Consider the following 14,107-nt stretch of genomic DNA (forward strand, 5'->3'; position numbering starts at 1 on the left):
TTTACTTCCTTTAGCAATAGTCATGATAGAAAGATACAGGAGAAACACCATATGTTTTCCACTGGGGGAATGCTTTCTATTAATTATTAGTTTGGGTAGGTACAACAAACCCTGATCCTAGGGTATCCAACAGTATGGAGGATTAAAAATTTTAGATGTGTAAAATGGAATTTCTTGCATGTATGTAAAAAATACAAGGGTCACTGGAAGTAATTCTAAGTACCCATGCAAATATGTACACCATACTATATCGTCATCGTTTCACTTCATGGATAATAAATACCAAAGAAACAACTTTTTTATGATGAAACATCATCAATTTCCATGTATCAGACCTTAAAATCTTGTTGTAACTATTTTTTTCACCAACTTGAGCTACTGTATCTTTAGACATTGTCTGAAATTTCTTTAAATAAACAAAAGGTGTCTATATCCATAGAAATGTTATTCCAATGTTAATTGCCTAACTGACAAAGATATCTCATTTTTAGTCTGAAGTTAACTAATTTCATATACTACTTCTTATGTCTTTTGCTAAGGTCATAAATCTCCTCATTATCTGTATGATTTACAGAAAGATACAGTTAGCAGATCTGGATTAAAACAGTAGGCAAAGTTTATATCAACATGGAAATTACAGTATTAAAAAGTACCCTTAAACCTTCATGAGAAAAAGTGTTTTTTTGTTTTTGTTTTTGTTTTTTCTACCTTACTTCATTAAATTGCCACTTCAGAAATTTACTGCACAAAGTTTTTTTCTTTTTTTTTTTTTTTTTCCTCTAATTATTCTAATTAAAAAGTAACAAGTAATGTGCTTTTAGCAAGATATTACTAATGTTTTAGACAGGCCTTATATTTGATATAAGTATTCCAAATTTTGACATTTTTCTCAGCATAGTTCAGAAGGATTTTTTTTTTCTCTTTTAACTGAAAAGAGGTGTCCTTTTTAGCCAATTTAAACACAGGTGACAATGAATTACAAAAGCTTTGCTCTCTCTGCAACTGTGAACTCTTCTCTTTTCTCTGTTGTGAACTCTTTTCTCTTCTCTCAGAAGAGAAAAAAGTAAATGTAGTCACTTAGAACCCAGACATTCTAACTTATTCAAAAAATGCTGTAGGAAAAATATGTTATGTTGAGGAAACTATGAGAATTCATATTCTCATGAAGGGCTCTCTTTCCACACATACATAGCATCATATGTTCTTTGGAATCTCACCAAATCACGGTTGACTTATAAATTTACTAATAAGCTTGTAAACTGGGGTGTCAAAGATCAGTGGTTGCAGTAGGGAGCTCACACAAGGATCTCTTTTAATTACAGCTATAGTTTATTTTTTCAGCTCATGTGCATTTGCTAATTAGACTAATAGCAATATGCCCCAAGGAGACAGATGGGCCCTGAAGGTACAAGCCACAAACACCTTCTGGCAGGAGCCAGAAATGTCTTCTATAGTAGTTGTTGACCACTGACCATAGGAGAAACATTTCTAGAGTTTTCATGTCATAGCAGAATATGTAAGGTTTTCGTTCATTTCAGTGCACTAAAGACGTGATTTAAACTAATCAATCTGACTTTGCACTGAAATAGAGAGCCTAGCTGGGCAAATCAGGGTCTCAGCTGTGGTAACTGATAAGGTGATAACAGCTGTGGACAGTAACTTCTCAAATATATCCAACTGTATCAGCAACAGAAAGTCTCCTCATATGTTTTCAGGCTTCTTAGTGCTCTGTAGATTATAATCAACATTTTAAAATCAACATAGAAAGCAATAAGCAACCACTTTAAGCCAGAAATCATAAAAACAGAACACTAGCACCTTCTTTGAAATACACAAGAAATGTCTCAAATGAACGCAAGCTTAATTTGAATGAGAGAAGACATTTATAACGGCCAATTTTCTTAATATATTGATTCATTAAAAATAAATAGATTTGTAACAGAAATTGCCAATCAATATTTATATAAGAGTATGCTAAAAGATTTTTGACGGACAATGGATGATATTCTATACTTGTATGAAATACACATATGCATATATGTGTGTGTATGTGCACACACTTTTATTACACACTTTTTTTTAGTTTCGTTTTTTAAAACTGTTTTGACTATAACAGGATTTAATCATATGGGATAAACTCAGTCTTGTAGTAAAATCCCATAGATCCATGCAGTTGATAAATCTTTGGTACCTTCAGGAAAATATGAAATTGGCTGAAAGGCCAGTGGATCTAAATAAAATTAACAATGTGTGCAATAACACATGAATTCATATAAGCAGATGAAGCCTTTTGCTTATATGTTAGTGATAAATGTAAAATATATAAGATGATAGTGTAGCATCTCTGCATGGATTTATCATTGATTATTCTGCATGCATTGTTTCTGTGTATGCATGCATTATTTTGAATTCTTTCATTTTTTCTTACCCTCATCCCTTCAAATCGCGACAAGGCTCTTAGAGGTCTCAAAGCTCTTAGTGTCCTAAGGGATTTAATCGCACCAAGTTCTGAGTAGCCCAAGGCATTAGCTGTTAAGCTAACCAAAGAGACCTACACAAAAACAGAAAGGCAATAGTGCTCATTCATCTTGTATATCCTTTGATACATATGGTGGGGATGATGTGTGCCTTGAACTTCCCAAGAAGATTCAAGGGTGAACCTCTTTCTCCAGGAATTCCTCTATAATGCAAAAAGATTTTTGAAGTCAGACAAAGTAGAATAAAAGTGTATTCTAGGTACCTGTTGATGAAATCATGTTGGCAGAATGGTATAAAAATGCCTTCTAAAATCACATAAACCAGTCAACATTTCGTGGTATTTAAAGAAAACTGAAGTCACATGCAAAAAGAAAACTCCCAGAAGCTGGGTGAATTGGAACGCTCAATTTAGGACAGGACTTCCCATGGTATCTTCAGAACTTGAAAATGTAATAGCTCTCAAAAAACACATTCAGACCTGGTCTTTGGTCAAATGTAACTTTTTAGTGTCCATAAAATCTTATTCAACAGCCATAGCTACCAGTGCTGTTCAGATTTAACCAGACTAATCAAAACTGATAACCAACTGTTAGACAATGGTAGGAGCTTCATTGTTAGGCATATCCACACTTCATTACATTCCCTGTGACTCCTTTAACCACTTCATCAATTCTGGCTTGTATAACGCTGGTCTGGTCTGCAGGCAGATGAGTAAATAAAATAGAAAAGCTGTAAAATAAATAATACAATTATCTTTCATCAATAATCCTTAGAAATGCATTTATAGTAGACCACTGGGAAGAGATGGCCCTAGTAAAGAAAATTAACAACTTCTATCACTCTCCATTTAATGTCCTCTTCCAGCCTTCCTGTTCTCTCATTTCTTTCATTTCCAAATTTAATCTCTTTGCTTGGTTATATCATTCCTCTGACTAAACACTTAAAAAATACTTCAGAAATTACTACTTTTTTCATGCAAACAACTGCACTAGAAAAAGGTTGAAAAAAAAAATCAGAAAGATATTTATAAAGTTCACAGAAGCAACTAAGCCACAAATTATCAAATAAGACTTAAATATTTGTTGATAAATACAACAAACATATAAAGACAGTGTAAAGTATTATTCACGAAGTCTCTGTAGAATTCTACTGATCAAGATCATTTACACAATCTGATGACTGAGTCATTAAATGTTTTACAGAGGTACAGGCTCAATCACAGAACAATAACGTGGCACATAGCCACATTTTATCATAGGATCTGCAATGCTGGTATGGATATAAAAATTAGAATTTTGTCAAGCTCTGTGTAGTAAAGACATCATGGTCTATCCATTGCAATCTTACACAGAAACATAGCTGTTTCCAAAAGATTCTGCTGCTGATCAGAATGAGTGAACACAGGACTCAAGACAAACTCTTACCATGCATTCCATGGGAATTACATATGCAGAACTGAGAGAGACCATATGTAGTCAGGCTATTGGGGATGGATGGGAAATGAATGTCTGCTGTGTGGTAAACTTCCATTTTTTGCTTCCCAGAACTATTGTTTGTCACTTAGACTTGGAATTATGACACTCCTCCTACTTCGGACAATGTGTATCTGCTTCTTGGTGGTGCAGCCTTTTTGAAAATCATTTGAGTACCCTTTCCAAGGGGGCTGATCTATAAGTGCCTCTTTAAGGTTGCACATGCAATGCAAGAATACTGAGTAGTAAAATGGAATTGAGTTCCCATCAGTTTTTTTCTTTCCTTTCACTGAGTAAGTGATAGGACATTTACAGTAATTGATTAGAGTGTTAGAAATGTTTTAAAAAATTGCTGTGAAATACTTAAATTCCCTGTATAGTAAAAACTAATGAGGATCACAGCAGCATATTTTCCACATGGAAAAAAAATACCAAAAAATCATCATTTCAATAAAGCTCTACAACTTCATAAAACTGCAGAGTATCAACAAACCATCTCTAGAGTAATACATATATCTACATAATTTTCCTTTTCTGAACATAATTATAAACTGTACCACATGAAAAACAAACAAACAAAAACAATAAAACTGTGAACAGTTTTAAAATAGAGCTTCCATTGGATAGAACAGAAAGTTTCTCTTAAACACATGGTATTCTGATTTTTAGAGCCTGTGATACATAATATGAAAAAGAATACATACATCAACAATCAGGAAGTCCAACCAGCACCATGCATTAGTGAAATAGGTTTGAAAGCCATAAGCCACCCATTTTAAAAGCATTTCCAGAATGAAGATGTAAGTAAAAACTTTGTCAGCATATTCCAGCATGGTCTTGATAGTTTTACGCTGTTCTATGTATATATCTTCAAATGCCTGTGAAAAAGATTTTTGAGGATATATTAATTCCCAATTTGCAATGCAGGATAGAGTAACCAAGAAAGTATTTGAATTGAAAAGATATCTGTGGTGCTAAGCCGCATATCCTTCCCTCAACCACAACTTTCTCTTTTACTCCATAATGTAGTCTTCATAATGGTGGGTCGAAACATAATATTTATCTCTCAGCTGAGCTGCATTATGGCCCACAAAACTTACTATAATGTAATTTTCAAAATCTTTTCTTCATTCATTTCAATGAATAGAAATGGCTTACTGACATAAGGATTTCCTTTGTGATAGTTACAACTTTATATCAAAATTATCAAAATTGTATTAGAGATTTAATAATGGTTGTGACACATAGTTTTTGAGAAACTAACAACTGAAACCAAAGTATACACACTAGCCTGCAAAGAAATTCTGAACAGAGATTTCAAAAGAGAAGGTCTATGTTGACAGTGAATCCCTTGTGCCTTGAAACCCAAGTATGACAAGTGCGCTATATTTTGCTTCTGATGTGAGGAACTAATTCTGTACTGACTCAGCATACCTGATTCAGCATCAATTTGGCCAAATAACTGACAGGATCACTTTTTCACCTTACATCTTGGTTTGTCAACTCAAGTTGTTCTTGATATCTTCCTAGCTCAGCTGTGGTTCATTACAAATGTGTATAAGTCAAAAGAAGCTACTAAATCATATTGTATCTCTGAACAGGAAAACAATCAAGGAAATCAAGGAAAACAACAACAAAAAAATGCTAACATATAAAAATAATATAGAAACATGTGAGTACCAGTTTGATATAACTAATTTCTTATTTCCATGAACACTACATTTTGATCACACCAACCAATTCCTTTCATAGCCTGTGAGAAAAGTTACATGTATAATACAATACATGCCAAATACTTGTTGAAATATGTTGGCACTAGAACATTTATTAATTGGATATTAAATTCTGATGTTACCTGTAGCTAGATAATTAACTGTAATTCTAAATGCTTGCTGCTTAAAATAGACACAATTGTTCCACATTGATATTACCAGAGCACCACTGCTGAGAAGAATCATGAAGACAATGAAGGTCTCAAACCAGTTGTGTTCAACTATCTTATAGCAGGTTTTCCTCAGATTCCACCAGATTTTCCCTTTCCCATCTTCTACACTGACTTGACAGCACTTGAATCTCCGCACACAGCCTAAGTGTGAATCACAAATGAACAGAAGTCATTTATTTTATTTCAGTAGTACTACAATAGATGGTTGTAAATAAGTATCTGAGGATTTCAGGGCTTTCGTTTCAATATTTGAAACAAAAACTTTCTAACTCCTACAATCCATATGAAGAAGAAAGAGAGCACCAGAAAAGTATGGCACTACCTCTGAGAGATACTCACAGAAAAATCAAATACAATCATAATAACATAGCAGCTTTTTTCTTTTGACTAAGAATAGAACACAGTCCAAAGCAACATAATTAGGTCTAATTCCCTTAGTATATTGTACTTCACCCACCTTCTGTGAAACAAGCCTCTGGCTCCAGAGCTTCTTCAGGTTCTACTTCTGGCTGCTCTCCTTCTGGAGGTAGTCCAATATCAACTGTGCTGCCTTCTGATGAACTAGACGCATTTAATTTCTGTGAATGAAACCCCACATATATATATATATTTCAATTTTTAATTATTTTGAATAATGTTCATGTTTGAAATGCATACCAAAATCTTTTGCATGTATTTCGTGCTCTGACATTAAAAGAAGAGTATCTTATCTACAATCTAATGCCAAATTGCTCTACTACAGGTGAGGTCACAAGATTAGAAACAGTATGTGTATTTTCTCTATGGAAAATATTTTGATATTTTCATAGAAGGAATTGCTGAAATTACTAGCCACATATAAGAATTGTGAAATTAAATTTCTGTAAATTAGGAATTAATGCCTTCTACACTTTGTACTGTTTTAGTTATTCCAATCATGTGGCTTCATTTGAGATTACACTTCATATAGCATGTGTTAATACAAATCATTTTTCCAACATCATGACCAAACCAACAGCAAGCTGCAAAGATGTATTTTCATGTCTCAAGTAAATGTTGTTCTATCAAGTCTGTAAAATCTAAAAAGCTTGAATATAAACTTTTCATTACCATTGACATGAAAACACATATTATAAGTTGTACAGGACAGTTTAAGTTTCATTATTTCTAAAAGAGCATCACATTATTTTAATAGCAGTAGCTGCTATCTTGCATTCTCAATTGCCAATGCATTTTCTGATTTTATTGTGCATTTTGAACTACTTATTACTTTGTTACAGTACACATACATGTCCAATAACTATAAAAACAAACAAACAAAAAACATAATTTTTGGAGAACTGAAGTGAAAACAAATGTTTTAAAAACAATATTGTGATAAAACAATATGGAACCAATTAGTCAAACTGATAATGTATTCCAAATCTTCTATTTCATACCATCATACTCTGTTGGCAACAGACAAATATGAGTACTATAGTAAGTAAAAGCAGTTTGATCATGGCATTCTATGACTCTTCTAATGTTATCACTATGTGGAGTATAACATCAGTAAAATGGCTGCATTGATAAGTAGCTAATTTTATAAAGGGAATGATGTAAGCAGTGTTAAAACACAGTCTTTGGGGAATTAATATTAAATAGAGGGATGATCCATGGAAACATTAAAGATATAACTTTGCTGACAATTAAAACTTAAGTTAGAGGCATTATTCCTTTAAAACATGTTCAAGAAGCTCCAACTTCTATAAGTGTTTTTTTTTAAAAGGAAATGTAAACAATATTTATATGTGAATACAGAAAGTACCATAAAACTTCAAGGTAATTTTCCACTGTTGACAAGATTCAGTAAGTTCTTCAAACAAAGATAAAATTAATTTGTTTCTTTCCCACTCTGATTTTATCAAATGACAGTGACAATATATTGTCATTTTGACATAGGCTTAATTTTGATTTCTGTGTACCATGGTACACTATAGTCCACATTTTAGAGGAAGATGAAGCAAACAGAAACATTTATTGTATGGTATATTATGCATGTAATTTCAGTGATATCCACACCCCTATATGTTTCTTTGAAAATCCCAGTTTGCATATTCATGTTTTAAATCTGTGCATGAGCTTTAGCATCTCTGAAGTTAGGTCCAATGTACACACATGGATGCATACTCTTCTGCAGATTAGTTATTTATAAATCTCCCATTACAACATATTCAAAATTGTAGATGGTGCATGGCAGTTTTGTCATTGTGGAATACTGCCTCTACAATGGTGAAGCTGGAAAGTATGGGATAAATACTGCAGTCCTAAAGTAAGGACCACAGCATATAAACATGAGTGGAAAACAATCACCAGTTTGAAAAAAGACCAGAAATACTACAAACATAAGGTACATTTCAAAGAAATTTATGTATAGTGTCAAACTTAATGTTTACCAATACTATACAGTAAATAACTTTTAAACTGAGAAGTGACTATCTGTTCGTTAACTTTTCTTAAAATGTTGCTTGCATCATTCCAATCTGGACAGCATTTCTAGCCGAATGCTGTAGTAGCAGAGCAAAAAAAAACAAAAAAAATGAACTAGTTAAAATATAAGCTTGAAAGACATACTGTCCATTCTGTTACAGAAAAAAATGAAGAATTCAGTAACTCAGATATTACACAGAGAGTTTAATCAGCACATGTTAATTTGAAGAAGGACTAATAATTCCTATTACTGAAATTGCATATGACTAACAGGTAATTCAAGATGGAAGATTAGAGATAATCACTATAAAGAGATCAAAATGATCAGGTAGAAAAGCTAGAAAATGATACAGGAGAACAGTCAATTATCAGGAACATCAGAAATTCATCTTTATTTATGTGGGCCAGTATGTATGGTGAGTTGTATCTTACAATAATCTTCTCATTGAATATCTGGTATGCTTCTTGTAAAGAGCTGTAATAATAATCACAGGAGTTAGGCTAAACAGATAAATTATAAATTTGAATCATCAGGTGATATTTGAAACGCAGCAATAAAATGCCTTATCCTACTGAGAATTCAGTTAGTCTTCTGTTATCGGTGTAACAGAGTATTTCCTTAGCATGCTGTTCTTGTATACTTGAAATTAGCTCCAAACAGGTTACTCTATAAATAATCATATTACAAACATTATTCAACAAATTAAATCTGTAATAACTAAGTATCATTTGGGGAAGAAAAAAAAAATAAGAGAAATAATTATTAGCTATCTTTTTGTTTCTCTGTTCAACACTGAATTTATTGTATGGCATTCTACATAATATTTATTATAGAAACTAGCATGCATTACAAACAGGTAGGAAGGTTCTATGATATATCTTAAGATGTCACCAAATCAATAAAGTTCAGTGTAGCAGGAATTTTTTTTCAGTAACAATCACATATTTCCACAGCAAACTTCTGTTCTAGTATAAAGCAAATGACCCAGGGATATTGTACTAATTTCTACATATTCAACACAAAATCACCTGGGATCATGTCATGGCTGATTATGTTTTATCCATATGCTTTAATACATATGAAGACTTGTTCTGTCACCGAACTGGAATTGCCTGTGTTCACACATACAGAATCCAGCTGGATGGGTAGACTATCCCCAGCTGCAGACCCTGAAATGTTGGGTATATAGCTTATGTCCCAGTTCTTCACCTGAACGTATCTTGAAATTACTTTTGCACCTGATAAATTCTTCTCTGCTCACCAGCATTACACAAACTGGATCTAGGCAATGCTGTCTACTAAACATGTATATGGCTTTTTAAAAGAATGAACCTGTAGGAACAAAATCATCACCTGTAGGAACAAAATCATCAAAACCAAACTTTATCTTTGCTATGCTAGCAAGTCCTTTTTCAACCTTTTTTGATATCATGTTTCTAGATTTCAAAAGCATTCAGTCATTCAGATTACAAGAGTTTACAGATTACATTATTAAGGTCAACTGTTAGACAATCTGCAAGAATTATGACGCTAGATAATAAAAAAGAAAGGTTTTCTGAACGGTATGCTAAGGAAATTATTCTCAGAGGAATCTACTTTAAAAAACTCAGAACATACATTGTGCTTTCATAGAAGACACTAACTTACATGGTTCAAAAGCAGCAATATACTGATTATCATAGGTATGTATCTTTTATGGCGTATTTACCAACAGCATTGCCAGTCATGCTTTAGTCAGCAATACAGTACAGTATACAGAGATACAGTTTTTAGTTTAGCTTTCAAGAAAGAAACTGAAAGCGGAAAGCAGCTTGCCTATCAGAGAAGCATTGCAAAAAGCAGCAGCCAAGTTTAGGTCAGGAAGTTTTTGAAATACACTACTTTCTGAACCTTCACAACATCTCATAGATTCAGACAATTCTGCTTCACTTACAGCCAGGCCACTTTGAGCTTCTAACATTTCTTTCTTTCTTTGTTTCTACGATGATTATCAGAGTAGCTAAACAGCTCATAATTTAATATTTTTAATGAAGCCTGACGTTTCATGATTGGTCAGGATGCAACTAAGAACTCTCAAAATCAAAATTTAAGGGACTGAAGGAGCAAAGAGCAGTAAGATAGCGCCAAGAGAAACCACCATTTTCATTTTGCTTTAATTTCCATTCCTCGCAATACCTGTGAAAACATCAAATAATGGAAAATATATTTTTCTTTTTCTCAGTGCTGTCTGGATGTCTGTATGAAAAGGAGTTTAACTCTGATTTTGGTACTGATGTTAACTCCAAACTTACACAGTCTGTTCCAGTTCAGCTATATAACCTATAAAAACAACCAAGTGGCTAAATATCATTGTAGTTCCACTAGTACAGCTAAGTGGCATGTGGATGTCACTCTTTCTAGTGCTTATACAGTCAGGCATAATAACTCTACCAGGTCAAAAAACCAGAACATTGTAAATCAAGGCAAAACTATTTTGTGTTATTGTTTGCAAAGAATGCAAAATCCCAGAGTCCTTAAATTTCAGTCCACTCTGTACTTTACTGATATTCATAATTACTTTAATCTACTTATTCATAAGCATTTGATAATTGAAAATATTTGCAAGAATGCTTGATGAAAGCAAAAGCATTGTAAGTAGCAGTGCAAATATTTGCGAAAGCACTCCCATTATAAGCCACTTTAAAAGGCTCTTTAATTCACACAAATAGCAAAAGGATATTTCTGAAACAACATGGGCCTACTGTTTGTAAAGATTAACAAAGTTATCTGCAAGGTGAAACAATGTCTCACTAGTTAATATCATACACATCTGACAATGTGGTGTGACCATTTCATAAACAAATCAAAGCCTGAATTTTTCAGAGCAGCAAAGAATTTTGAATATCTGTAGATCAAAATATGACTCATCAGAAAAATTATTCGTTACAAATAGAGGATAAAAAGCTATGTAATAAGTGTATATTAGTTCACTTATTTACCAAACCGAAAGCAGCATCATATTGCACTATGATGTTGTAAATATTATGGTAATTTTTAATAGGTGAGATGCAAATTATTCTGAATCTGGGAACCTTTTGGTCCTAAATCAATAATTTATTTACTGGATTGCTGAGTTGCATTTATTACCCATAATGTGACAATAAGTTTAAGTTTCTCAGGGCAGACAATTTTAGATGTTTAGGGAGGTAGTCAGTTTGTGAGCATAAATTAAAGAGCTATGGAAAGACTGAATTGGGTCAGATTTTGTCATCAGTTTTCTCTTTGCACCTCTACACTTAAAAGTGTGGGTGTAAGTAAGAGCAGAACTGATCTCTGAATGTTTGACCAGCCAAACACCCATTTTCTATAAGCTTTTGTAACCAAATAATTGTCACATGCTTTGACTGTAGAAATTAAATGCATTTCATGCTTAATGGTGCTTCAATTAATGCATATTAATAACCCAAATAACTAAATGCTTATATGAGTAAAGAAACACATTTCTACAGGAAATTGTAGAAAAACAAATATGGTTATCGTGAGTTTGCAATCTATCTTCATTACAACCTAAAATAGCATGGAAGTTTTCAAAAACAGCTAGCAGCCTTCCACTATCAACACAATTTATAGATGGACTTCTTAAAATTCTGATGAGAAAGATTTAGGTGTTACATATCCTGTGTTCTTACAAAAGGAAAGAAAATCTTTCAACACTAGAATCCTGAAAATTTTAACATCAAGACTGGGAAAGGTACATAGCATGCACTGCCAAATACTGTTAGAATATCATGAAAAGTATAGCATCTGAGCTGTAGAAATACTGGGGCTGCCGATCTCGCCTGACCATGCCGTGATGCAAGTCCCGTGGCTCAGCAGAGAGCAGCTGTGCATGTTTGTACTTTATTGCAATGAATGGGACGGGAGCTGAATAGCATGCATGCTAGTCAATATCCATTAAAAAGTGATTATATATAATATATATATGTACAATTCGCTTAGGTAACCTGTGACACGATGCTCTGCCTCCCTAAAAGGCACCAGAGCTGCACTCTTGTCTGATCCAGCTTGGTTCTACTCCTGTGAGAAGTAAGAATGGTAGGAAGTGAAGTTCAGGACACAGCACCTTGGCTTTTTTGCGCTCCAAATTCTTATAAAAAATATTGGCTGAGTAAAGATTTCAAACATTTACTTTTCATTAATTCAGAATAATATGAAGATATGTGAGAACACAAGACAATAAGTATCTTTCAGATTGCTGAATACCGCCTAAATTAAAATATACATTAAGATGCCTGCAGCAGTATTAGGAGATCCCACATACATTAAAAATAAAAAAATATATTGTAACTTTGTATATCTTGGTTTATACTAGCCTAGAAGTTACACTTAAAATAAAAATCTAGTTATTGCACAGATATACACACACTACAAAATTTTCTATATACACCATCCCCATAGTACTAGAGGACCTAAAAAGGAAAATATATTTTACAACTTCTGTGCTGGATAGCAGCACCACAGTTCAGGTCTTCAGACCTGCATAGACAACAGACTCAGCATAGTGGCTCCACATGCGTTAATGGCCCTACTTTCATGGTAACATTTTATTTAGGATATATTCCCTGATTTCCTTATTGCATTCAACTTCCCCAGTACCATTCTTATGGACACAACATCTCCATAATTATTTCTTTTATTTTAGGCCTCAAAGGCAATCTTCTAGAAAAGAGCTTTTCATTATGTATGCTCATATACCTACTAGCACGTATGATATTGTATGTTTTGTTTCTAGAAGGGCAGAATTGAGTTAGTATTTCCATCAGAATGCTGGAAAAGATGCATGTTATAATGAAGAATTCACCAAACATTAATATACTTAAATAAAACTTGCTAATAAATTATAATTACTATGTAAGTATTCATCTTATTGCCCTATGCCACAATGAATACATGCATCCATGTATGTAGAGAGACAAAACAACAACAAACAACAATAACAACAACAACAAAACAGACACACACTCATCAGGATCTGGCTATTTTCTGCAGTGATCTCACAGTACATTACGCTGGTGTCTAAGCTGTCTTTCATTTCAGATTCTGCTAAATAAATGTGTTTTGGTGGCAATTTCTAATTTGAGCACTTTTAATTTGCGTTTGTAAGCAATAAAGTGACTGCGGATCAATGCTCAGCAACATCAGAATTATATAAATGGAAAAATATGAGAAAGCAGAAATGTAAGCCATGGTACAGCATAAAAAGAAAAAAAAAAAAAGTCTTGAACAAAAAGCCATTTGTAGTCACTTTTCAATTTTAAAAATATCTTATTTCACTAATTTCATGACCAGACTGTTGGTCCTGTGACTAGTATGCTCTATATCAAAAACCACAGCAGATAAGAATTCTCTAGTGAAAAGTAGGAACCAGGATTAAGATAAAGAACTCTACTTTTGTGATTAAAATATATTTGAATTTTAGGCAATTAAATCCAAAAAAATACTCATAATCATCATTGCTTAACTATTTTGTCTCTCTTTAAGATGTCTGAATTTTGTAAATGTTTTCTTTCATTTTTTTACCTTAAATTTCTGCAAAAGCAAATAATTTTGGTCCTAAGTATGTTCACAAGTGGAGGAGTTCACATATTTTAGCCATCAACTATTGAATGTTAAAAAATTATAAACAGAATCTGTAGTAGGGAAAGATTTATTTTGCAAAACGGATAGCGTAATCTTTAGGCACTACCAAAATGCATGTTCCTTCTTGCTGTCACTGTTCAGTGA

The 14,107-nt window shown here is 33.2% G+C and overlaps 1 protein-coding gene across 8 annotated transcripts in view; it reads right to left on the reverse strand.

The window, feature by feature from the left end:
• LOC311210771 (sodium channel protein type 2 subunit alpha) overlaps positions 1-14,107 on the reverse strand; it is a gene marked incomplete at both ends in the record, with an annotated part of 55,078 nt that overhangs the window by 10,955 nt on the left and 30,016 nt on the right. For all 8 annotated transcript variants that reach the window (XM_084288949.1, XM_084288944.1, XM_084288948.1 and 5 more), the window contains 4 exons: positions 2,429-2,551; positions 4,655-4,828; positions 5,882-6,036; positions 6,353-6,473. In XM_084288949.1, coding sequence (XP_084145075.1) covers positions 2,429-2,551; positions 4,655-4,828; positions 5,882-6,036; positions 6,353-6,473 — 573 coding nt within the window. The remainder of the gene's footprint in view (positions 1-2,428; positions 2,552-4,654; positions 4,829-5,881; positions 6,037-6,352; positions 6,474-14,107) is intronic.

Source organism: Netta rufina, assembly GCF_964035555.1.
Source record: "Netta rufina genome assembly, chromosome: 6".
NCBI classification, from domain to species: Eukaryota; Metazoa; Chordata; class Aves; order Anseriformes; family Anatidae; genus Netta; species Netta rufina.